General features: G+C 38.3%; 1 protein-coding gene across 1 annotated transcript; it reads left to right on the top strand.

Moving 5' to 3' along the window:
- The first annotated feature begins 2113 nt into the window (after window positions 1-2113).
- On the top strand, window positions 2114-21372 carry LOC107766219 (kinesin-like protein KIN-12D). The gene is made up of 38 exons (XM_075238040.1): window positions 2114-2256; window positions 2721-3423; window positions 3532-3687; window positions 3768-3851; window positions 4426-4545; window positions 4647-4760; window positions 4850-4942; window positions 5065-5225; window positions 5330-5404; window positions 5492-5579; window positions 5658-5716; window positions 5804-5867; window positions 5960-6025; window positions 6121-6306; window positions 7838-7942; window positions 8070-8305; window positions 8407-8476; window positions 8558-8623; window positions 8728-8772; window positions 8847-8926; window positions 9079-9160; window positions 13018-14646; window positions 14774-15229; window positions 15478-18009; window positions 18120-18227; window positions 18303-18424; window positions 18511-18598; window positions 18713-18787; window positions 18868-19110; window positions 19368-19466; window positions 19593-19667; window positions 19749-19807; window positions 19897-20008; window positions 20094-20204; window positions 20321-20491; window positions 20622-20687; window positions 20794-20913; window positions 21022-21372. Exons 2-38 carry the CDS (start codon window positions 2722-2724, stop codon window positions 21145-21147), a joined length of 8844 nt encoding a protein of 2947 aa, XP_075094141.1. The 5' UTR covers window positions 2114-2256; window position 2721; the 3' UTR covers window positions 21148-21372.
- The last annotated feature ends 2095 nt before the right edge of the window (window positions 21373-23467 follow it).

The raw sequence follows: 23467 nt of genomic DNA, 5'->3' as shown, positions 1-23467 counted from the left end.
GAAGAAAAAACGACAAAGTAAACTTGATTTTATGTTTGTTCGATTTGGTTTATATGTTTAACAAATTAACTTATTTGTTTGATGTTGATTTGGGGAAAACAAGATGAGACTTGAGACGTCGTAATGGCCACTTAACTTATTTCGAGTATTCTTTGAGAGAAAGCCAGCACTTAGTATAACACTTGTATGATGCACAAATTGTTTAGCAAAATGTTTTTGTCCTAGCATTAATTAATCATCATCGCACTATACAATCTGTAAAAAGAAAATAAAACCCCATCTAATACATACACTGACAAGCCCCGGTTCCTTTTTCTCTTTTGGTTTCTTCTTTTTGGAGTTTCATGACATTGCTAACTAACTATAAACTAAAACTAAAAGAATATTATTATATGGAAAAGTGGACATATTTTGCTAGTAGTAAGTGAGAAAAGTGGCATTATAGGAGTTTTCTAGGACTTGATTGTGACAAAGCCAGATTGAGACATTTCTGAAATTTTAAAATGCATATGCTTGATCCAGGATGAGAACTCACTTGAATTTTTTTTAGATAATTTAAGAATATGTGGTATCTTTTGTCCTAAAGTAGCAGCAGAAATTTAATATACTAGAAAAGGGAAGCTCTAAGTTTGAAGTGCTCTCTAATTTCGTTCCTTTTTAACAATAAAATTATGTTGCTCGATATCTCCCAATATTTTTCTTAAAAATATCAAGCAAATTGAGAACTTTTACCTTAAATCTTAAATCTCGCAAATCTAACGTTACATTTGACCTCTTCCATTATTTATAGTAAATAAAAATGGAAACGCAAACAAAAAATGAAAAATGAAATCTTTCATGACAAAAACCCTTTAAAGTAAAAGGATTTGGAAAAAGAAATTGCCTTAGGTAGGAGAAGAAGAAAGACAGTGACGCACTTTGATGGGTGCCATAGGTATCCACTGTGGGCTTAGATGTTTAAGTTCAATTCTTATTTTAATAGCCTTAAAATTAAAAGTGTTAAGTTTATCTTTGTAGTTTTCTCTTTTGGGAAAGTTAATTACCATTTGATGCGACTTTAGATATAACTAAGTGCTAAGTACCTGGTCCAATTGTTTTGTGGTTGTTATTTTTTTTTTTCTATAAAAACATTAAACGAAAAAACATCGAAACTGAATGCCCACATTGATTCTTTCAATAATAAATCCAAATAGTACTCATGAAAACAAAACAAAACAACTCAAAGTGATATTTTAGTCAGTTGGTCGATGTCTTTTTTTATTAGATTTTGAATATGTTCACTCTTCTAGTTCTTCAAAAAATTGACAGAACAGAAAAAAATTATTTCAGTTGCAAAATTAAACATTGATCTTGACTAGGTTCTACCGAAATGATTGCAACAATACACTCCAGCACCACCGCTACTTAAAAATAAAAAAGGAACAAGGTTAGGACTTTAGCAAAGTCATACATAACAAATTAATTTCATTAGAAGAATCACCTCTTTCTTCCGGATAACTAAAAATCTAATGTTTATTAGTTTCATTTTCAGTCATTTAAAGTATTTATTTTCTTTGTAGCACCATTCCGTTTAGCAGTAGAACCAAAATTAAACATTGATCTTGGCACCCCCAATTACTCTTGGTAGAGTAAAAAACCAAAAGAAAGTGAAATAAAGGAAAAAAGAAGGGCAAGAAAAGAATAAATTTGAAAAAAAGGAGGCTCACAGCTCTATAACAAAATTTAAATAGTAGCCGTTGGAAATCATTAGTAAAACAATGATTTTTCAAAATCTCCCCCTCCTATTCCTTCAATTCTCCGGAATAAACCCTTCCCCTATTTCAAAACCCAAAGCGCCATTTCAAACCTTAGATCAAATCTTAGCCGTCCATCTCTGCCCCCTGCAGATTCATATTTGAAAATCTTGAATAAAGAAATCAACAGACTTCACTCTCCGACAGCTCAAGAGAGAGAGAGACAGACAGAGAGAGTTACAATTTGAATTTCTATGATAAAGAGCTGGTAAATTGTAACAAATTGTCTTGTGTTTGAGAGAGAGAGAGAGAGAGAGAGAGAGAGAGAGAGAGAGAGAGAGAGAGAGAGAGAGAGAGAGAGAGAGAGAGAGAGATTTACTCGAGAATGAGTTGCCACTTTAAGATTTGATTTTTTTTTTCAAGATTCTTGAAATTCCAAATTAAGCTGAAATAACCCAAGAAAGTGACTTACAATTTCAGCTTCTCGAGGACTCGGTATTCTCTTCTTCAACGCTTCTTTCAGGTACTAAATCAGCATTCTTTACACAATTTAAGGTTTTTTGAATTAAAATTCCTATCTTTTACGTTTTTTTTGGGAAAGTTTTGTATGTCAGTATAACGTGTATTGGAATAAAACGGGTTCAAATGTAGTAAACGGATATTTAAGATTCATATAGACCACCCCCAACTTAGTTTCGGATCGAGGTGTGGTGGTCATTGCTGTTTTTGAATTAAAACACATTTACCTTAAACCTTTGTTGCTACAGAATTAAGGTTTCTTGAATTAAAATCCTACTTTTTGTGTGTGTTTGGAGATTATTATATTTGATTATAAAGTGTATTGGAATGAAATGGGTTCAAATGGAGCTGAATGAATTTTCAAGATTCATATAGACGACCCCAACTAGTATATAAGATTGAGGTGTAGTAGTCACTGTTGTATTTGAATTCAAACACAGTTATCTTAAAACTTTTTTGTTGGTACAGAATGTTGAGGGACTTCAAATTCTTGCGCCGGAACAGTGGCAAGAGTGCCCAAACCGAGGAAATTGAGAATGTATCAGTGGATCCGAGGGATTCAATGGGTCCTCAAACCACCAGTACAGACCCAACAAGGCCACCTTTAAACACAATTCAAGAAGCCACCCGGAATTTGAAAGGCGGAGTAGATCAACAAATGGGTGTTAGGGTTACTAAAATTGATAAGACCCCAACTAAACCTAAGGCTAGTAGGTATTCTGATATCACTAAAACCCCAGAAAAGCCTGTAAGTTTACCAAAAGGTCGATATGGGTGGACATCGAGAGCTGATTCCAGCTCGAGTACTGTGGAAGTAGGGGATGAAGGAAAAATGGATGCAACTACTTGTGGTGGTCAATCGAGGGCTGGAGCAGTCAATGCTACTCCTCGGTCCATGAGGACGATAGGAAGGGCAAATTCTGGCTATTCAGAGAGTCATTCTAATCAAACCACACCATCTAAAAGTGTAACTAAGCCTCCAACTCCTTCATTTTCTTTAGCTGGTGGTTCTAGGCCTTCAGCGAGTGGAGGTGCCCGGATGGCCAATTATGCAGCATTGTATAGGGGAATACCGAGCAGTGGTAATTTGTCGACTGTTGTTGATACAGTTGAAGTTCCTCATTTTGACCTCAAGGAAAATCCATCATTCTGGATGGAGCACAATGTACAGGTACGCTGACTTCTATAGCATGCCTTTAAGATTTGGATTTTCTCAGGATATATTTTGTTAACCTGTCATTTTGGTGATCAAGTACTAAACTGCATTGAATTACTATAGGTTTTGATACGAATGCGTCCTCTCAATAACATGGAGAGAAGTACTAATGGGTACAATAGGTGCTTGAAGCAGGAAAGTGCACAATGCATCACCTGGATTGGGCAACCTGAAACTCGGTTTACATTTGATCACGTGGCATGTGAAACAATCAACCAGGTCTGCTATAATTAATATCCAACTTAGAACAATTAATGGGTGCTATAAGATGCTGAAAATGATGCAATTTTTTTTTGCAGGAAACACTTTTCAAAATGGTTGGTTTGCCAATGGTGGAGAACTGTTTATCTGGATATAATAGCTCCATCTTTGCATATGGACAGGTGAGGCATATGATATTTGATGAAAAACTATCGGTGTCATTGCTTTTGAACTTGTGCGCGACTAATGTTAAAAGTTGTTACTCCACGTGCTTAAACAAAGTTAACCTTATTGTTTAGAAGGCACTGGAAAAGGGGTTCATTGAGTTTCATTGCTGCACGTAACTCGTAGGGAATTTTTCAACCTGGCCTCTGCAAGTTGATGTAGAATTTCTCAAGCATTTTAGTGGTTCGAGGAACCAGGATGTGATTGTATTTAGCAAGTTAGTTGATCAATTGAATGTTGAGTATCCACCACCACCACCCCTTCACCCAAAAAAAAAGGAAAGAAATCTCCAAAGTGCTTAGACTGTTATCATTACTTTCAATACAACTCCGTTTAAAGTATCTGCAAATGTTTAGATGCTAAGGCAAGTAGGCAACTGAACACTTTGTATTTATGATTATTATTGTCCATATATCTTTCTAGTTCTCAAAGCAGTGATATCTGCTCTTGATTCATTTTCCACTCACAGTTTTTACTTCTAAAGTTTAAGTCAAAATTAGTAGCGCATTCAGACATAACCTCTTCTTGCAGACTGGTAGTGGGAAGACACATACAATGCTTGGTGAGATTGAAGAACTGGAAATCAGGCCGAGCCCCAACCGAGGAATGACACCGCGTATATTTGAATTCTTGTTTGCAAGGATCAGAGCAGTAAGTGGGATATTTTTGCCTTTTATTCTTAATACAACTTCTAATTTAGAAATTGTAGGTCATTGCTTCTGTAAACTTCACTTTTGATTTCTATTTTTCAGGAAGAGGAAAGTCGAAGGGATGAGAGACTACAATACAGCTGCAAATGTTCTTTTTTAGAGATTTATAATGAACAAATCACCGATCTCCTTGATCCTTCATCCACAAATTTAATGGTAATTTGTCTATCCCGTATCTGAACTTGACCTGAAAATAAGATGCAGCGTACTGCTGTTGGTTCACATTCATACTTTTTCTCTTGTAGTTGCGAGAGGATAGCACAAAAGGTGTGTATGTTGAAAATCTGTCCGAATTTGAAGTCCAAACTGTGGGTGACATTCTTAGGCTCTTGACTCAGGTGACAATATCTGTTTTGAGTTTCTTCAATAATATCTTACTCTTTTTGTAGCACACACATGATGCAAGTTTTTGCAAGTAGCATAAAAAATGTTCTCATGAATTTGATTTAACTTCTTTCAGGGTTCTTTAAACAGGAAAGTAGCGTCAACAAACATGAACAGAGAAAGCAGTCGCTCCCACAGTGTCTTTACCTGTATAATTGAGAGTAGGTGGGAAAAGAACTCTACTGATAACTTCCGTTTTGCAAGGCTCAATCTTGTTGACCTTGCCGGTTCAGAAAGGTAATTCATAGATGGATAAGAGCAAAAATGTTATGTATTGCTAAGGAAAGAAAGAACTACAAATATTTCAGACATATCATTTACGTGACCATTACCTATTACAGACAAAAGACGTCTGGTGCTGAGGGTGAACGTTTGAAGGAAGCTGCAAGCATCAATAGATCTTTATCAGTTCTAGGGTATTTTTACTGATGATTTTTCCCTGATAACTCTTGCCTTGTCTCCTGGTCGTTTTCATTCACTTGACAGATCATTTCCTTCTGCAGTCATGTAATAATGGTTCTGGTGGACGTGGCCAATGGGAGGCCAAGACATGTTCCTTATAGGGATTCGAGGTTGACATTTCTGCTTCAGGTGAACTTTAAAACACATTTTCTGTTCAGTGTTTAAACCAGAGCATATCGGCATCCTTCTTATAGTATTGAAATGCAGGATTCACTGGGTGGAAACTCAAAAACGATGATTATAGCCAATGTCAGCCCTTCTATCTGGTTGGTGTTATTTTAGCCTTTTTTTAAATCTTATGCTGAGTAGTTTAGGTGAAAAGTTATTGGACTATGTTGATTTGCTCTCCTCAGTTGTGCAGCTGAAACACTGAATACATTGAAGTTTGCTCAGCGAGCAAAACTTATTCAGAACAATGTAAGCATATAACATAGCTGATGACAAAGTTGTGAACCTACATTCAGCATCAATAATTTGACTTTGTTCCTTTTGTCCTTTTCAAACTGAAGGCTGTCGTCAATGAAGATTCTTCAGCAGATGTCACTGCTCTTAAACATCAAATAAGACTTCTAGAGGTGGAAAATCTCTTTTTAAACATTTATTCTGCAATGGCAGAAGTTAGCATGAGCTTAAAACCTGATGGAAAAGATTGGTGGAATTTTTGACACAGGAGGAGCTTTCTTCTTTGAAACGTCAGAATGTATCTAGAACTTTGTCATTTGGTCAAACAACTATTTCAGGAGACTGTAGAATGGAAGATGACAGCAGTTATGCTGAGAAGGAACTTGAGACAGATCAGCATCGTAGCTTGATTACAAAGGAGGCCAAAGGCATTGTAAGGTTGTCCTCCAAACAGGTACACCATATCTTTTTAGACTGCTTTTTTACGTTGCTTGTCATCTTATATCATTTCTTTTTCCTTCTTGAATGAAGTTTGCAAGTCAAAAGTATGACTCAACACCTCCATATGCTGCTATCTCACCTTCTGATGTACCAAAATACTGAACAATAATAATAGCATGAAAACTATAATTCAGTTACATTTTACATTTACCAAAGTCTAAAGTTGCAGAATGTGTTACAACTCAGAAGTCTTCAATGAGAATAGCATGATAATTGATAGACAACGATGCGGCGATAAGATACAGAATAGGATGACTGAACAGAAGAGTGTTTAGATGTGTTATCTGATAGAATGACACAAGGTGAATAAGTATTATAGAACGGTTGTGGGACCAACGATATTATCCTGGAGTGAAGATGAATGTCATATAAAGGAATATGTGGTCATAAATAATTAGATAAGAGTAGAAATGATCATATATGACAGATGGTGCAAGTAGCACACAAGGTGAATAAGTTTTATAGAACGGTTGTGGGACCAACGATATTATCCTGGAGTGAAGATGAATGTCATATAAATGAATATGTGGTCATAAATAATTAGATAAGAGTAGAAATGATCATATATGACAGATGGTGCAAGTAGCACACATGGAGGATAAAATGGAAGTAGCTTGAGATAATTTTGTTGTGTCCTACATAGACCTCTTAGATACATCGGTTCATAGGTGTGACAATGTGATGATTGAAGGTTATAAAAGAGGATGAGTTGTACCTAAAATCACATCGAGGAAAGTTGTTTTAAAAGATTTAAGATATCTCAGAATCAATGAAACTTAGTTAAGAATAAAACGCAATGGGAGTAAAGGAGGAGATACCAACTAGTTGGGATTAAACTAATTATAACCGTGTGGTGTGCAGGATAATTGTGGTCAGAGAACTCCTAAGAACGCAAGTTATTCAATGTCAGTATGCCTAAAATCACATCGAGGAAAGTTGTTTTAAAAGATTTAAGATATCTCAGAATCAATGAAACTTAGTTAAGAATAAAACGCAATGGGAGTAAAGGAGGAGATAACAACTAGTTGGGATTAAACTAATTAACCGTGTGGTGTGCAGGATAATTGTGGTCAGAGAACTCCCAAATCTATGTAAGAAGGCAAGTTATTCAATGTCAGTATGAAATGGAAAATGACTAGAGGATTCATATAACCGACACCAACTGATTTGGACTGGTTGATTGAGATTAATTGACAGTTATGAGTGCAGGAAGAGAGGAACTATACCTATTCAAACATTGTTTTCTTCTTCTTTCTGATTTTAACTCAAGACTTTCATTAGATAGTTACTTTTCATAGTATCTGAAAACCAGCAGACTCTGCTTCTTTGCTTGTCCCAGCTTGATTCACTCTGATTATTGCATCTCTATCTGGTGTTCTTACATTCTTGCATCATCATGGCTAAATAATCAGACCTCACTTTCCAAGTGTTTATCTACTGTGCTGTGCAATGATTCCTCTTGCTTTTAATTCTCTGTTTTTCAGTTGAAATCACTAGAGACCACTCTAGCCGGTGCTTTAAGGAGAGAGCAGATGGCCGAAACTTCTATCAAACAACTTGAAGCTGAAATCGAGCAGCTTAACCGTCTGGTGACCCACTTCTCACCTTTTTGCCTTCTCTCCCATTTCTTTGTTTTGGTTTGACATTTGCAATAGTAACGCAGTAAGATAACTAACTTTGTTCCTGAATACTACTGTTATTATACTTATCTCTTAGGTTCGTCAAAGGGAGGAAGATAATAGGTGCAATAAGATGATGGTAAAGTTCAGAGAAGAGAAAATTCAAAGGATGGAGTCACTTGCCAATGGACTAATACCAGCAGATAGTTATTTATTGGAGGAAAACAGTGCACTTACTGAAGAAATTCAGTTGCTTCAAGCTAAGGTTGATAGAAATCCAGAAGTTACTCGATTCGCATGTGAAAACATTAGGCTTTTGGAACAACTGCGGAGGTAGAATGTTTGAATTTTCAAACGGAAATTCAATATAACCGAATGTTGAAGCTCATTTCCTTTTTATTCGTCAATAATGTTCAACTTTGTTGGGAATGTAGATTTCAAGATTTTTATGAAGAAGGAGAGAGAGAAATTCTGTTAGCTGAAATTTCTAACTTGCGGGATCAGGTAAACATGGTGCTTTTGTCTATTGTAGTTCTTTGACTTGTTTGAGGCTATAATGGTAAGACAATGTATGTGTTTTCACAGCTACATATCAATATTGATGGGAGCTTGAAGCAGCACAGCCATTTGGACATGAATATTCCATCTCAGGTAATGTACAACAACAGCTTGTACAGTGTGCTCTTTCCTGTTTCAACTGCTTTAAGGGTCAAAATCAAGCCTGCTTATGTTCAAGCATATTTTTTATGGTGCAGGATTCTACACATGTTTGCGATGAGCAAACTGGACTTCATTCAGAGGTTGGTCTCTAGTCACCCCCTAACTTGAAGTAATTGAACAATCTTGATCTCTGATATGTATTCTCATGTTTCAGTTAAAAAAGACTTTGTACGAGTTGGAGGAATGCCGGACTAACTTAAACTGTTGTTTGGAGAAAAATGAAAAACTCAGCAGGTTAGTGAACCTTTTTAACACCTTACTTTAGTAACACTATCTGTGTTGTCTTGTTCAGCTGAGCTTCTATAGACTTTCCTGTTGTTTAACATATTGAAATTCAAACTGCTGCAGCTATTAGTGCCCTCTAACTTGCTCTCAATACTCCTCAGGGAAATAGATGAATTACGAGGTTCATTAATTAGCATCAGTTCTGCTGACAACGATCACAATGGTGGGAATGAAGTCAGAAAGGTAATTCTCTTTCTGAGTTCCAAACAAGCATATTTCTGTCATTATATAACTACAAATAAGAGAAGAAGAAGAAGAAGAAGAAGAAGAAGAAGAAGAAGAAGAAGAAGAAGAAGAAGAAGAATTAGAGACATTTTGTCACGACCCAAAATTTTTCACCGACGGGACCGTGATGGCGCCTAACATTTCACTTACTAGGCAAGCCAACGTTAGAGAATCATTTACCAATTCTTTATTTCCGTTCAGTAATTAACATTTAATTAACTACAATGAAATATAACAAGTGCGGAATATCATAAATCTGTATTAACTACTACCACCCGGATCTGGAGTCACAATTCACGAGCATTCTAGAACTTACTACAAGTAATAGTCTGAAAGAAAAAAACAGTATGACATAAAAAGATAGACGGGGACTTCAAGGTCTGTGAACGCCGACATATCTACCTTGAGTCTCCGGACAGTGGACCAATAGCAAATCTCGATCAACCTGAGCCGGTATCAAAATCTGCACAGAAAGTGCAGAGTGCAGCATCAGTACAACCGACCCCATGTACTGGTAAGTGTCAAGCCTAACCTCGACGAAGTAGTGACGAGGCTAAGGCAAGGCACCTACAATCAACCTGTACAATTTAACAGTGCATACACAAATAACAGGAATGAAGAACTAAACAGGAAATGTCGGGAGGGGAGACATACTGAGGGGAATACAAGATAAAGAACTACAACAGAATGATCACCGGAGCAGTCAATATACCATGAATCAATAGGAATAGTGAATACAGTAAAGAAGAATGCACGGCATCACCTTTCGTGCTTTTACTCTCAATCTCACCATAAAATTAATAGAAACGGCACGGCATCACTCTTCGTGCATTAATACTCACAATACGGCACGGCATCACCCTTCGTGCATTAACACTCACAATACTTTCCCTTACCATAATGCAATGCATAAATAACAACAGGGAGGTAGAATAACATTCAACATTCAACATTTGGTTCCATAATATCAATCTTAACTTTGAAATAAAAACTCAATTATCACCAGAAAATTCCGTAAACATGATAAGAACGATAATTTGAACAACACTAGTATAACACGTAGCAATTTGGCATAGGAATGGGACAATATCAAAAAAACAGAGAAACATGGAAAAAAAAACAGGTAAATTGGCGGCGCATAGGTACTCGTCACCTCACATATACGCCGCTCACATGAATTTCACTTAGCAAATAATCTAAGGTTCCTAATTCCCTCATGTCAGGGTTAGACACAACACTTACCTCGCTCCGAAGGCCACTTAATTCTCAATCACAGCTTTTCCTTTGGAATTCACCTCCAAACCACTCGTATCTATTCAAAAATGACTCAATAATATCAAATATTGCTAAAGGAATCAATTATATTGCATAAATTAAATTTCCCAAATTTTCCTCCAAAAGTCAAAAAATCGACCCCGGGCCCGCTCGGTCAAAATCCGAGGTTCGGACCAAAATCCTTTTACCCATTCACCCCCGAGCCCGAATATGTAATTAGGTTTTGAATCCGACCTCAAATTGAGGTCTAAACCCTATTTTCTACCCTAACCCCTAATTCTACCATGAAAACTCTAGATTTTAGGTTGAAAATTCAAGAAATGTAATGGGTAATTGAAAGAAACGAGTAAAGGAACACTTACCTATGATTTTGGGAAGAAAATGTCTTTGAAAAATCGCCCTAGGCCTCCTATCCTTTTGAAAACGAGAAGAAAAATGGCTGGAGTCCGAATTAAATGCTCACTGCCCCGCGACCTTCGCACCTGCGGTGCTTTGGTCACACCTGTGCATCCGCATGTGCGGACGGAGTGTGCGCTTCAGCGGAAAAGGGCTGCGGACAGGGTTCCGCTTCTGCGGTCCCGCTCCTGCGAAGAAAAGTCCGCATCTGCGGAAAAACGAAGTCCAGGATCTGCGGGCTCACCAGATTTGGTGCACCAGCAGCCTTGTTGAGGTTTGAACCTTGTTGAGGTTTGAACTCAACTCGCGCATCGCCCGAATGGCATCCGAGCCCTCGGGGCTCCAAACCAAACATGCGCGCAGGTCTAAAAACATCATACGGACCTGCTCGCGCAATCAAATCGCCAAAATAACACCTAGAACTCTAAATTTAGCACCAAATCAAATGAAATTCTCAAGAACACTTTAAAATTTCTATTTTCTCAATTGGACGTCCGAATCTCGTCAAATCAACTCTGTTTCCCCCCCCCCCCCCCCCCCCGAGCCCCGAGCCCGAATATGTAATTAGTTTTGGAATCCGACCTCAAATTGAGGTCTAAATCCCCAAATTCCCGAAATCCCTATTTTCTACCCTAACCCCTAATTCTACTATGAAAACTCTAGATTTTAGGTTGAAAATTCAAGAAATGTAATGGGTAATTGAAAGAAACGAGTAAAGGAACACTTACCTATGATTTAGGGAAGAAAATGTCTTTGAAAAATCGCCCTAGGCCTCCTATCTTTTTGAAAACGAGAAGAAAAATGGCTGGAGTCCGAATTAAATGCTCACTGCCCAGCGACCTTCGCACCTGCGCATCCGCATGTGCGGACGGAGTGTGCGCTTCTGCGGAAAAGGGCTGGGCCAACTGGGGCCGCACCTGCGGACAAGGTTCCGCTTCTGCGGAGAAAAGTCTGCATCTGCGGAAAAACGAAGTCCAGGCCTGGGTCGCATCTGTGGAGCTTTCGCTCGCACCTGCGACCAAAGGCTCGCAGGTGCGGGCACACCAGATTTGGTGCACCAGCAGCCTTGTTGAGGTTTGAACTCAACTCGCGCATCGCCCGAATGGCATCCGAGCCCTCGGGGCTCCAAACCAAACATGCACGCAAGTCTAAAAGCATCATACGGACCTGCTCGCGCGATCAAATCGCCAAAATAACACCTAGAACTCTAAATTTAGCACCAAATCAAATGAAATTCTCAAGAACACTTTAAAATTTCTATTTTCTCAACTGGACGTCCGAATCACGTCAAATCAACTCCGTTTCTCACCAAATTTCACAGACATGTCTTAAATATCATAATGAACCTGTACCGGGCTCCGGAACCAAAATGCGGACTCGGTACTAACCATGCCAAACATCAATCAATTCCTAAAAATAATTAATTTTCAAACTTTTAATTTTCATCAAAAATTCATAACTTGAGTTAGGGACCTCCGAATTCGATTCCGGCCATGCGCCCAGGTCCCATAATTCGATACGAACCTACTGGGACCGTCAAAGCACGTATCCGGGCCCGTTTACCAAAAATATTGACCGGAGTCAACTAAAATCAACTTTTAAGACAAAAATTCTTATTTTCATCAGTTTTCAACATAAAAGCTTTCCGGAAACCTGCCCGACTGCGCACTCAAATCGAGGAGGGTAAAAATGAGATTTTTAAGGCTTAAGAGCGCAGATTCGAGTTCTAAAACATAAGATGACCTTTTGGGTCATCACACTTTTATCATGATTCAGAAAGTTGTTGGACATTTGAATTACACTAAACTGATGTTTTTTCTGACTTAGTAATGAATCTGAGATGAGAATATACCACAATTTGGCCAGAACAAGGTAATCCCACGAAACAACAGAATAATCTTGAGTTGAAGTTGCGCTCAAGCCTCTAAAGCTTTTGGGGTAACGTAATGTTCATAAGTTGACTGATCAAATACACGATATTAGAGCACAGTCAGTCCAAGTCCCTACTGTTTTCTGATGATTTTTGACCATGTATTTTGCTTATAGGATCCCACTGAACATTCTATTGTATGATTTACTTTTTTTTTCATAACTCAAGTTTGCTTATGTTCTTTATGTGGATGACTATAACCATAACTTTTCAGGAGTCAATACCAGAAGCTCTGGCTCTTGATGGCAAATCAACAACTGCTGATCAGAAAGAGGAGGAAGATACGAGGAAAGAGGATATGATGAAGAAAATTGAGGAGATTATGGATTTGCAACTTGAGTTGGACATTCTGAAAGTTATAGCTCAAGAAGAAAGGTTGCATCGCAATGAATTGGAGCAAAGTGCTCAATCCATGATGCAAGACCTAGAGTCATCAAAAGAACAGCTTCTGTTAGTGACCAAGAAATGTGAAGATGTTCAGGCAGAACTCAGGGAAGCAAAATCCATTATTGAGGCTCTTGAATCTCAACATGTCTTAGCAATCACTGAGGTAGAAGATCTAAGAAACAGTAACAGCCATTATGCTGAATTACTGCAGAAACAGGAGCTTGAAATCTCTTCCTTGAAGGAGCAAATGATTCGTCAAGAATTGAGAGATCTCTCATCTTCGAAGCTCTTGGAAAGTGATGATTCTCCTTTACAAGCAAAGCTTAAAAAGATGCATGATTCCCTTGAGAAGGCCAAAATGTTGAATCGGCGGTACCAAAATGACTGTGAATTTCAAGTCTCAAATGAGGAGGCGATGGATGAAATAAGTAGGCAGGCTGAGGCAGAAACTGCTGAAGTGATTGTATGCTTGCAGGAAGAACTCCTTCTTCTGCAGCAGGAAGTCAGAAATAGTAGCTTGAAAGAGATGGAGAGCACAAAGAGGTTAACTGAGCTGGAAACAGAGGTTAAAAGTTTGAAGGCAAAATTGTCTTTGATGACAGAAGAAAATCGAAAACTTGGTGAAATTGTACATGACAAAGAAAAAGAGTTAATAGATACGTCTGAAGAATGGGCACAGGTAAACAGCGAGATTGAAGCTATTGTAAGTGGGGGGCATGAGGCTCTCAAAGATGCCTGTGAGCAACTGGATTTTATTTCCAGTACATTTCCAGATAAGAGAAGTAGGATATCTGAACAATTTGGCAGAATGACAAAATGCATTTTTGAAAAGGAGTTATGTATTGAAGAGCTCAATCAGAGTCTGGAGAATGCTCTCAACAAAAGAAATGATATGGAATCCATGTTGAGATCTCTTAGAGGGGCAGCTTTAGTTATGACGGAGGCGCACCAGCTAGATTGCAGTGAAAAGGATGCTGAGATACTTTCTTTGACATCCCAGTTAGGCTCAAAGGCACGTGTCATCTCAGAACTTGAGAACAAGATTAAGCATGGGGAGGATCAACTCATAAAGGCGTCGGTCAGTGCAACTGTTGCTTTTGTGGTGGTTAACTGGTTGTCTGAACAGAATTCCAACTATATTGATGCTTTAAGCCAGAAGGACATGCAGCTTAAGGAATCTCTAGAAATAAGCAGACAGAAGGATGCTATTCTCTGTGATCAGGCCTCAGTAGTCGCTGCTGCAGAGAATCAAAATGAGTCTCTTGAGGAGCAAAGACAAAAGCTTGAAGAAAGTGGTATGTTGAAAACGATTGAGAAACTTACAGAGCTGCAAGCAGGTGTTTCAACAGTACGTTCGCACCTGAGTGAGTGCTTGGAAAGAAGTGGAAGTCCTGGAAAAGATATTAGCAATGACACTGATGCTTCTTTTTCTTCTGATTACAAGTTTGAAACACGGGTAAGTTATGTGCCATTATGTTTGATGGTAGCTCATTCTTATACTCTATCTGCTTCTTGAGTGGCATGGTAGGTTCCTCGTGATGTATGTGTTATTTTTGTAATCCAACTTTAATGTATTGTTGCAGACAGGTACTGAGAAAAGACAACACGACCAGCACCTAGAGTCATGCATTCTTGAAGATAGGACAGCTGAAAATCCAGACCATTCCTTCGGCAAAAGTAATAACATGCTTAAATCAGCCAGCAATTGGAAAACTTTTCAAATGAATTGTAAGGATAAGAAGGCCAGAGATGATACAATTATTCTACTAAGGAAAGAAATGGAATCTGCTCTCCAATGCTTAAAAGGAGTGCAAGCTGAGATGGCCAGATTATGTACTGAGAAAGAAGCACTGTGGTCATATGAGCAAAAGAGTAGAGAGAGTATTGGAGATTTTGTGACTGCTGTAACTTCTCTACAGACCTATATGGATAAGTTTGAACATGAATTTGAATATAAAGTGGAGTTAGTAGATGTTAAATTACAGAAAATAGAAGGTGCTGTGCAAGAGTCCTGCAGCTCCTGGTATGAGCAAAAAAAGGTAGGCCCATATCATAAAAACATCATATATTACTGCTAATGACTTGCAATGTTGAAATCCATCTTTTTGACTGTTATATTACAATTTTATCACTCTAATCCTTGATACGATCATTATGACAAAATAAATAATGTGTAATACAATATAAGCATAGAATTCAATGTAAAGGACAAACTCCTGCCATTAAATTAAGTGTGATAAAATTAACTACACAGTCTGATCTGCTCTCCCGAAATCTTTGTCTGTAGATACTTGAAGCTGAACTTTGTGATGCTAAGGCAGTGGCGGCCCAGAAAACTACTGAAGCTTTCTGCATTCTAGCTAAATTTGAAGAGGTCCAAGACATCATGAAAGAAGCAGACATCATGATAAATGAACTAATGATAGCAAATGAATCCTTAAAGCTTGACATTAAAGAGCTTAAGAAGAAGGAGATCAGCTTAACTGACCAGAGAGACATCCTTGTTAATGAAAATCAAAGCTTGCAGTCGGCTAATGATCTAAAGGACATGCATTCCCAAAGACTGGAGCATGAGTTTGAGTCAGATCTAGCAATGATGCAGAGGCTGGTATTGGAATTGGAGGATATAGTTTCGCAAGCCGAGACCACTTCCACGGATGAGCTCAAGTCTGCAACTTCTGATCTCCTTATCATAAAGTCTCAACTTCATGAATCAACTAAGTGCATGAGGTCATGGCTTGAGGAGATCTGGTCAGATATTATCGTCAAGGACTGCGCTCTGTCTGTCTTGCATCTTTGTCACATGGGCATTCTCTTAGAAGCTGCTGCTGGATTGAATGCAGAAAATGGGCTACTCCATCATGGGCTAAGTGAATCTAGCTCATTAATATCGAAGTTGAAGGAGCAGAACATCAAAGCACTGAAAGAGCTTGAAATGTGCAGAACACTGAAGGGGAAATTATTGGCTGACATTAAAAGCAATTTTGATCGCATAGTAAGAAAAGAGTCTGATGCAGGGGAATTCACCTCCAAACTTGGATCCTTCGAGAAAAAAATATTAGATCTGCAGTTCCAGGAAGAGTCAATGTTAGCAAAGTCCGAGCAAATGGGATCCGAGCTTGTTGAGTTAATGAAAGAAATAGATTTCAGCAACAAATCTGTCTTGGCATCTGTTATAGATCAAGAAAGGGTGCTGAAGGACAAAGAGGAAGCCTTGAAATCTCTGGAAGATAGTTTGACAATGGAATTTCTTGCAAAAGACTTTGAGTCATTAATTTTGTCATCCGAGTTAGAAGAGAGCACCATATTAATATCTGAGTTGGAGAGAAAAACTAAGTATTTTTGTGAAGTTGCCGAAAGTTTGAAGAGAGAAATCATTTTTGGCAACCTAGATGTTGCATTAACTGCATCCATCCTACTTGACAAGGAGGCTGATGTTTCTATCCTACAGCAAGAAGTTGCAGAAGCAGGAATGAAGCAGCAGAATATGTTGGCTGAGCTTACTGAAATGGATTCAATGATTGCCAAAGTTCACTCTAGAAATAACGCTCTTGAACAAGATACTTGCTCACTGATGGAAGTTTCTTGTTTGAATGAGACATTGAAACGTGAACTTGGTGAATTGGTGGAAGCAAAGACTGTTCTGCCAGCCCAGGTCCAGGAACTTAGCTCTGAAAATGAGAAGTTGCTTGAAGAATTACAAACTAAGGACTCAGCCCTTGAAAGTTCTTCAAGCCGCATCTTCTTCCTTGACCAACAAAGCCAGATGTTGCAGAATGAAAGCTGCTTGCTGGAAGCTGCATCATGTAGACTCCAGAATGATATGGAAATGAAAGATGCAGAAATTAGGAAGATGAATTGTCTTGAAAAGGAGATTGAAGCACTGCAGCATGAAATAACAGAGTTAAAAGGAGAACGCTGCCTACTCTTCCAGGAGTTGAAGGTCAAGAAAGCAGATATAGAATCTCGTGATCTGAAACCACAGATTGAAAGAATCAATGCTTTGGATGCAGAGAATGCTTCCTTGAGAAACCAACTCATATCTCGTGAGAAGGGTACATATGACACTTCCGATATGGTGCTCAAAGTAAACAGCATTGGGAGTAAAGCATTTTATGCTTTTCAAAATAAAAGTGCTGAATTAGATATCATGTTACAGGATATACATGAAGAAGTTGAGAGAGGATCCAAATTTTTGCAAGAGTTTGAATCATTGAAGAATTTCGCTGAAGAGATTTTATTACAAAGCGCTTCCCTGCAAAATGAGTTGGTTCGGAAGGATGGCATCATCAAAGGAATGCTATTTGACCTTAGTTTGTTACAAGAATCGGCATCTAACCACAAGGATCAAAAGGATGAAATTGATGATTTAGTGGCTTCTATTAGTACTTTGGAAACTGAGCTTGATGAAGCTGTTTGTCAAGGTCAAGCGCTTGAAGTTCAGTTGCAGGAAAAAATAAGTAAGATAGCTCTTTTGGAGTCGGATATCTCGCAAAAGTGCAAAGACATAGAATTGCTTTCAAGCGAAAACTCGGAGCTGGCTGCCAGTGCCAAGGACACCATGGAAGCAAAATGTTCCATGGAGGAGGAATTGTTAGAGAAAAGGGAAGTTTGTGAGAACTTAGAAATAGAACTCACCAAATTTGGTGATATTGTTAGTGAAATGAACAATTCAATCGAATGCTTGAAGAGAAATCTGAATGACGTTACTAGTGAGAGGGATGACCTCCATGGAGAAATTGTCAGATTGAAAAGGGAGCTAGATATGGCACAAACGCTTGCAGAGGAAAGTGAAGCAATTGCCGTAGAAGCAAAAGAGGTGGAGTCATGTTTTAAAATACTTTCTTTAGTTATTGACCTCCAATGTCTTCCGTTTCCTTCCCCCCCTTCCTCCCTCCTTTTCTTACAACAATATTCTGTTAATTTCAGATGGCAGAGATGGCAAAACTCCAAGCTGAAGAGAAAGAAGATGAGGTTACATTGTTAGAGAGGTCTGTTGAGGAACTAGAGTGCACGGTGAATGTACTAGAAAATGAGGTACTCATTCTTGCAAATTTAACGTATTCATTTATTTATTTATCATTTAATAACATTATTTTTCCCACTTTATAGGTTGAATTTGTCAGAGGAGAGGCTGAGCGGCAGCGTTTACAGAGGGAGGAGCTTGAACTGGAACTTCATGCTATCAAGCAACAAATGAACAATGTAAAAGGCAGTGATGTCGACATGAAAAGGTTTCTAACAACTTAACCATGTGACATGAATTCTCAAAAATCGGACCCTTTTAGGTTTCTAAATGTTTTGATTTCTATTTATACAGGCATCTAGAGGAGAAACAAAAAAATCTTCAAGAAGCCAGTCAGCGCATACAACTTCTTGAGGGAGAAATCATCTCAAGAGATGCTGAAGTGAGTTTCATCCTCTATTATCTTTACGAAGTTTTGTTCTGTAAGCTCAGTCAGCCAGTCGTTATTAAATTTCAGTAACTAGTTAGATTAACTTTATTTCATTTTATTTAACAGATTTCCCACTTCAAGGCTCATATATCAGAACTAAATTTGCATGCTGAGGCACAGGCTTGCGAGTATAAGGAAAAGGTAATTCCTCATTCATTCTGATGATTGTGATAGCTGGTGCTGGTTGCTAACCTGTGATTTTAACCTAATGGGAAAAACAGTTCAAGGCATTGGAAGCAATGGTAGAAAAAGTCAAGATGGATCCCCATGCCACCCAAGCTCCAACTTTATCATCAAGCAAATTGGAGAAAAATGCTTCAAAGCCTAGGGGTTCCGGTTCCCCTTTTAAATGCATCGGAATAGGCCTGGTTCACCAGTTAATGTCTGAGAGGGATGAGGATCATAGTGCAGAAAGACATCGTATCCAAGAACTTGAGGCTCTAGCTGCAAGTAGACAAAAAGAGGTATGTTACATCCTATAACCAGTGGCGGAGCCACCTTATAGGAAGGGGTGGAATAATACACTGTGTAGCTAGTTAAAAATATAAATTATATGTATATATACTATGTATTGACTCCCCTTAATTTCCTGGTATGTTTACTTTTATATATTTTGACACCCCTTAACGAAAATTCTGGCTCCGCCACTGCCTATAACGACGTGACTTATTTTTTGGTAAAAAATATCCTTCACTTAATTATGTTCATAAACTCATTGCAGATATTCATGCTGAACTCAAAATTAGCTGCTGCCGAAAGCATGACCCATGACGTAATACGTGATCTATTGGGTTTGAAATTGGACATGAATAACTACGCGGTAATTTTAGCTTAATCTATATCTTTTGCTTGAGAATGATAAAAGCTAAAGGCCATTTCCTTTTTTCAGTTCTCTAGCATGACCTGACTATTTCACCTATATTTTTGCCTATGTGTTACCCACCAGACTCTGCTGGATAATCAGCAAGTGCAAATGTTGACGGAGAAGGCTCGACTCCGTAATGCTGATGCTCAGTTCAAGGTAACCTTAGTAATGATGATGATATCACCAACTAGTAGTCTGGACTTATTTAATATTATTAACTGATTCCTTGGTTTGCAGGAGCAAGAGGTTCTTAAGCTGAAGCAACAGCTGAATGAGTTCATAGAGGAGAGGAAAGGGTATTAATTGTCAATTAGATTTTAAGACTCCCCTTGTTGTTTTTTGGAAAAGTGCATTTCTCATTTTTTTTTTTTTTTTTGTTGATTAGATGGATTGAGGAAATTGAGAGAAAACAAGCAGAGATGGTGGCTGCACAGATTGCACTAGAAAAATTGCGCCTACGAGATCACTTGCTTACAACTGAAAATGAAATGATAAAGGTTGAAATGTTGTGAATTTTTTCAATTACACCTCGGCAGGTTGTTAACATATTAAAACCCACTTATTTTCTGGATATTTTTTCAGATGGAGAATGTAAATCATAAGAAGAGGGTCAGGGAACTTGAAGCAGATATAAAGAAGTTGTCCGGTCAGCAAAACCTTCAACAACGCATCCATCATCATGCTAAAATAAAGGTACGTACCTTTTACCATGCTTAGACTTCCCAGACTCTGAAGATCAACGTCATGAAAATGCTAATTGCATTTTTTTGCTACAGCACTAATCCTCATTGCTTGTTTTCTCGTCACAGGAAGAGAACAATTTACTGAAAAATCAGAATGATGACCTTATTGTTAAGTTGCGGAAAACTGAAACAATTCTTTCAAGAATCAGGGAAGAGCTGGCTCACTTCCGTCAAACTAATGGAAGAAGCCCCTACATTAATTTTGATAAGGAGCAAATACTGGAGAACAAGTTGAAGGTTAGTACTTTTCAGAATATAATGTGCCTAGGAGGAATTCAAATGCGACTGTGGACATGAATGTGCTAGGACAAAGAGAAGATTAATTTTGCGTCTCAAGGACTTAAACACTTTGAAATTTGTCCAACAGGAAAAGGAAGAGGAAAGGCTGGAATTAGCGCAGAAGTTACTTGGCCTATGCGCTACTGTGCTGAAGGTCAGGAGAGCTTCATGTTTCATTTACTAAAGTATCAAGGGAGATTTGGTTGTATCTCCAATTCTTTAAGTTTTTACTGAAGTGTTACTTGGAACATATATTGTAGGCTGCTGGAATAACAAGACCAACATCCGAGATGGGGATCTCAGCAGCTGAAGAAGCACTTGAGCAGCTCAAGAACAAATTGAATTCATTGGAAAGAGAACTACAAGATGCCAAATTTAAGGTAACATCCATAATATTTCAATCATCTTGCTTCATTGAAAACCTCAAAACACAGTTTCTATCAAACTAACGGTGCCAAGTCACTAACAAGTTTTCTCCCCTTTACCAGAATAAAATGACTAATGAACGAATCCGATTGTCTGAGCTCATGCCACAATCTTCCCCTCTAAGAATAGATGAAAATGGACAGACTTCAAACAGAGGATCTTCCCCTCTAACAGTCTTCGATCGGTGAAGCTTCTTTTACCAACTTAAAGAGGCAGAGTTATCTGTACATTGTGTTAGTTTTTTGCTACCAGTTTGTTCATATGTTCTTTTGTATATGTATACACTTCCCCACAAAAGTTGAAGATCATGGAAATCTGTAAGTAATGAATCCATGATTTTGTATTATTTTCCTTTGGAAGTATTTTTGTGATATATGTAATCCATTTATTTTGTTAAGTGTAAACTTCTACAATGGCATTTTGGTCTATGTTGCACAATCACAATGCTGTCACAATTATGTTTTACTGGTGAAAAAGACAATTTGGAGGTAACAATTATTTCTACTCCATGTTAAACTCTACTCCAATTTTTTCTTTTCTTGTCTAAAATCCGTGCTTCAAAATTTTTTCTCTAAATAAAAAAAATTTTACCCGACAACTCAATCCAATATTCTAGGAGTATTATTTTTATAATTTCAAATTTTCTAAGCTCTTTAAACATTTTAACTAATCATACACAAGAAGGGAAAAGAAAATAGAAGGACCGACTTAGAAAAAAAAACCTATATATATTCCCCGATGAAAATTAACCAGCGGACTTAAGATTTGCAGAGCAATAAGGAAGTGGCAGGAGGGGGTATATAACTACCAATATTTGGTGAATGATTTAAAACAGTGTTGTAACAATTATGTTTTGTTGGCGACAAAAGGCAATTTTGTTTGTTGTGGAGGTAAAAATTATTTTTTGTCCTAGGTAAAGTTCACAATTTTTTTCTTTCCTTGTTTTATCTATTTCTCATAAGTAAAATGAATCCTTCAAGTTTAACTTTTTTGCTCCTCGTTGTCACGTCACCTCGCTCACGATCTTGCACAACTTGCTGACGTTCTTGCTATGCCAAGTCAGTCTTACTACACTCAAGATCGCTAAGAGAATGGTAGAAAGAACACAAGAGAATTGTTAAAGGAAACTTTGTATTAGAGAGAACTTGAATTGTTTGCTTGATTAATTACAAATGAATGACCCCCTTTATATACTAGTCTTCTAAGGGCTAGAGTGTAAATACTAATTGTTACACAAGTTCTTAATATTTACAAGATAAGGGCTTTCTCTAGAATTATCTACAAGCCTAGAAGAATCCAAGGACTTTCCTAGCAAATCCATAAGCATCTAGGGTCTTCCTAAGGAAATGTCCATACTTCTCTAGAATCTTCTCACAAATACTAGCTTTCCTCCTATGTAAGCTTCCACATACTATTAATATATGCCAAATGGTGCATATGTGACATGGTGACGTGGTGGGTCATCACACTCTCCCCCACCTAATGTTGCGACGACCGCGGCGCAATGTTGTTGCATAAACTTTCGGATCTTATCTTTGAATTGCCATAAGTCTTCATATCGTTCTCACGTGGCCTCCTCCGGATATTGCCCCTTCCAATGGACGAGGAACATTGTGGTGGCTTTCTGCCCTTGTTTTCGCCTGGCCTGGTAATCAATAATAGCCTCAATCTCCCGGTCATGTGAGGCGGTGATAGTAATAGGCGCTCGACTATATTGGCTACTACTCAGATCATCCTTGTCTTCATGATATGGCTTAAGCATGCTGGCATGGAAGACATGATAGATCTTAAGATACGATGGCATGTCAAGCTTGTATAAGATCTTGCCTACCTTGGAGACGATCTTAAATGGCCTGAACTTGCGAATCAGATTCTGATGTATGCCCCGTAATGCCTTGAACTGTCTTGGATTAAACTTCACCATTACCATGTCCCCAACTCTATAGTATGTGGGACGTCGCTTATGGTCTGCAAACTTCTTCATCTTCTTAGCTGCTTTGTCCAAGTAGGACTTAGCAGTGTCAAGCTGCTCATCCCATCCTTTGGCCATATGATAAGCCCTTAAACTCTTTCCCTCAAACGCAACTGGTAATGAATGTGGAGTTTGTGGCTGTTAGCCTGTGACTAGCTCAAATGGTGTCCGCCCCGGGGACTCACTCCGCTGCAAGTTATAAGAGAATTGGGCGATATCCATGAGCCTTGCCCAATCTTTCTGATGCGCGTTTATATAATGCCTCAAGTTGCATTCTAGTAAGGCATTGACCCGTTCCGTCTGTCCATCCGTCTGTGAGTAGAAACTAGTGAAAAAGTGTAGTTCCGTGCCAAGTATGTCGAATAACTCTCTCCAAAAGTTTTCAGTAAAACGGGGGGGGCTCGATCACTGATAATATGCCTTGGTAAACCCCAATACTTTACCACGTTCTTAAAGAATAGTTTGGCGGCTTCCTTGGCAGTGCAACCTGGTGAGGCAGGCATGAAGGTGGCATATTTGGAAAATCTATCCACCAC

Source organism: Nicotiana tabacum, chromosome 19 (genome assembly GCF_000715075.1).
Source record: "Nicotiana tabacum cultivar K326 chromosome 19, ASM71507v2, whole genome shotgun sequence".
NCBI lineage: Eukaryota > Viridiplantae > Streptophyta > Magnoliopsida > Solanales > Solanaceae > Nicotiana > Nicotiana tabacum.
The sequence above is the reverse complement of the archived record's forward strand: the minus strand, read 5'-3'. Positions and strand labels throughout refer to the sequence as shown.

Bases quoted from the DNA above. Each gene is read 5' to 3' on its own strand.
- LOC107766219 (XM_075238040.1), top strand. From the start codon at position 2,722: ATGTTGAGGGACTTCAAATTCTTGCGCCGGAACAGTGGCAAGAGTGCC. The intron at 6,307-7,837 runs GTACACCATATC...TCTGTTTTTCAG, and splicing joins TAAGGTTGTCCTCCAAACAG to TTGAAATCACTAGAGACCAC. The intron at 8,773-8,846 runs GTTGGTCTCTAG...CTCATGTTTCAG, and splicing joins AAACTGGACTTCATTCAGAG to TTAAAAAAGACTTTGTACGA.